This window comes from Cyprinodon variegatus, unplaced genomic scaffold, assembly GCF_000732505.1.
Source record: "Cyprinodon variegatus isolate N-32 unplaced genomic scaffold, C_variegatus-1.0 Scaffold821, whole genome shotgun sequence".
NCBI lineage: Eukaryota > Metazoa > Chordata > Actinopteri > Cyprinodontiformes > Cyprinodontidae > Cyprinodon > Cyprinodon variegatus.
The window spans coordinates 100,245-102,901 of NW_015151274.1; the positions used below are offsets into that span (position 1 = coordinate 100,245).

Genomic DNA, 2,657 nt, shown 5'->3' on the forward strand with positions numbered 1-2,657 from the left:
AATTGTATTGAAGCCTCTTAATGTTTGTTAACAGCAGATACTCAGGTCTAACCTTAGATTCTCCAATTGAGGTCTGGACTTTGACTAGGCCATTCTTGCATGTTTAAATGTCTCCTATTAAAACTCTTGGGTGTTGCTTTAGCAGCATGCTTTGGGTCCTTGCCCTGCTGGAAGCTGGTTTTCACAGACCGAGTGCTTTGTTCAAGAACATCCCCATATTTATCACCATCAATCATTGCATGATACTCTCAGTTTTTCACAGTGGGAATACTATATAAACCAGGCAAAGGAAGCTGATGCTGAACAAGATTATTGTCTTGTTCTTTCTGTTCTTTGCAAGAGTAGATGATATATGGATTACTGCCAAAACCCTAGACAAAGACTATGTGCATTTATTCAACTATCATGTGTGAAAGGGTGTGAATGTTACCTCTCTACTTTAAAATTTCTCTATCTTGTCCCCTATAGGTTCTGACCCTAGCTCCAACAGTAATACAAGGGTGGTGGTCACTTTCGGGAACCGTGGTGGTGGTGGTTCCTGGTCTGGAAAGATCCTTGGAGCGAGTGGTGCGGTCGTGTCCCTCGGGATCACACCGAATCCCAAGGCCGTTGTGGGGTTGTATCGTATGTATGTGGCCATTGCCAATGCAAACGGTATGCGTCGAACCGAGAAGGACCCCAAAACCAACTTCTACTTGCTGTTCAACGCCTGGTCTCCAGGTACAACACTCTGAGTTTACTGCCACCCAGTGGCTGTGAGAGGTGGTGCAGTTTTCTTTTCTTTTTTTTAGCAAGTTGACTCCAAACCTTGAGGGCAAGTGAAAGACAACGATATTTTCTAAGTACACTGGGCTGCTTGGATTTGACAAGTGTGAAACGGTCTCTATGGTGTGCAGCTGAATGTGTTTTGATGTTTGCAGATGATGATGTGTTCTACCCGGATGAAGCTGGACGTATGGAGTACGTCATGAATGAAACTGGTCTGATATCTCAGGGTGCAGTGGGTTCTATCTCTGACCGTGGCTGGGTCTACGGACAGGTAATCATTGGGCTGCATAGGCAGACACAAACCATCAACCAATTGGAATTTGGTCTCAACGTCTTTACTCCCATGTAGTTCCATGACGGCATTCTGGATTGCTGTATCTACCTCATGGATGCCTGCCGGATGCCCGTCCAACAGCGTGGCGATGTTATCAAAATGGTCCGGACCGCATCTGCTTTGGTGAGGATACCTTAGCACTCATCTAAAGCCTGTCAATCACGTTCATGCAGATTCATGATTTTATTAATCTATACAATATGCTGGTGAAGATTCTCAGTCATCCAGCTCCTCTTAGGCGGCGGGGGGGTTTGTCTTTAGGATGCTTTTTAGATGACAGAGACTAGTGCATCCTTAAGACAAAAACCCCCAGACCTAAGATGAGTGGAGTGGTTTATGCCATTCAATGCAGTGAGGCTCTGATCTTTATATTGGAGAAACCAAACAACCTCTCCACAGACGCATGGACCAACACAGAAGAGCGCCCTCCTCTGGACAAGACTCTGCATCCACCTGCACCTCAAGGACGAAGCACATTAGTTTTGTAGAAGCAGTTTTATTGTCTTATATCAGAATCAGAAATCAGAATCAGAATATATCCTACAACATGGCCCTACACTTACTTAGCAACCAAACTTAAAGGTCAGTTTTGAGTCTTAGTAACACCATGGTCCCCAAGGCTGCATGAGGGGGTTTGGCAAAAACAGAGAGCGTCTGTGTAAACACCTCTTGAGGGTCGCAGTGACTTTGACGCAAATCAGCACACGTGAATTCCAGTAAGATGTCGACACAATATTCCCGTGCGCGTGCATCCACACAGTGCGATATGGAACCTATAAATGCCGCCCACAATGGATTGAAGGTTGGGGGAAATAACAGATGTGAGGACATAGCGCTGAATGTATGAAGTGTTTAAGACAGCTGTATGAATTCGGTTTTGTAAATAAATGTTCCCCCCTCTGGATGATAGATGGTGTGAATCGTGGCCTTCTTTCTGTCATAAGGGAATTCTACCAATGAGCTTCCATAGTTTGAGGCTAGAATGTTCAAATTTTGGACAAAGAAGACTTGGTTTGAGAGGGGCGTGAAGGAAGCCATCTATGTTAAGAAAGAAAAGCCAACCTTAAACAGAGGGGGGGGGGGCTCAGGTTTCAGGTTTTTAAAAAACCTACAATGCAGCGATAGAGTTGATTCCTTCCTAATATCATTTCAATCCTCATCGCCTTGCAGGGGAACCAAACATGGAACCCGGTCAGCCAGGCCAACAACTCTGTTTTTGAATAATTAATGTAAGGCCTAACGTTAATATCAAGTTTAGATTTTCATTTTGATCACTCACTCTGCATTTTGTAAATCGATTAAAAACAAACAATCATGGATTTTTATGGAAGTATTCTTAGTTTGAATGAAGAGGAGCTTTTTCAGATCTCTTTGGTTAGAATTCAAAACACAACACTTTTTTTAATGCCGAGTCATGTACGGAGAAAAACCCTAGCCTCCTGATTAAGACTGGAAAATATAATTGTAATAATTTCTTTAAGATAGAGCATATAATGCACCTATGTTTATATATTTACCTGCCAGGATGTAAGTTATATGACCGCTGTGCATTTAT

General features: G+C 43.2%; 2 protein-coding genes across 2 annotated transcripts in view; both read left to right on the plus strand.

Moving 5' to 3' along the window:
• The window catches only part of LOC107098911 (coagulation factor XIII A chain-like), a 2,190-nt gene extending 1,072 nt beyond the window's left edge, over nucleotides 1-1,118 (plus strand). The window contains exons 4-5 of the mRNA XM_015396801.1: nucleotides 469-720; nucleotides 921-1,118. Coding sequence (XP_015252287.1) covers nucleotides 469-720; nucleotides 921-1,117 — 449 coding nt within the window. The 3' untranslated portion in view covers nucleotide 1,118. The remainder of the gene's footprint in view (nucleotides 1-468; nucleotides 721-920) is intronic.
• A 1,165-nt stretch (nucleotides 1,119-2,283) lies between these two features.
• Nucleotides 2,284-2,657, plus strand: part of LOC107098907 (coagulation factor XIII A chain-like) — an 8,125-nt gene continuing 7,751 nt past the window's right edge. Inside the window, exon 1 of the mRNA XM_015396797.1 lies at nucleotides 2,284-2,293. Coding sequence (XP_015252283.1) covers nucleotides 2,284-2,293 — 10 coding nt within the window. The remainder of the gene's footprint in view (nucleotides 2,294-2,657) is intronic.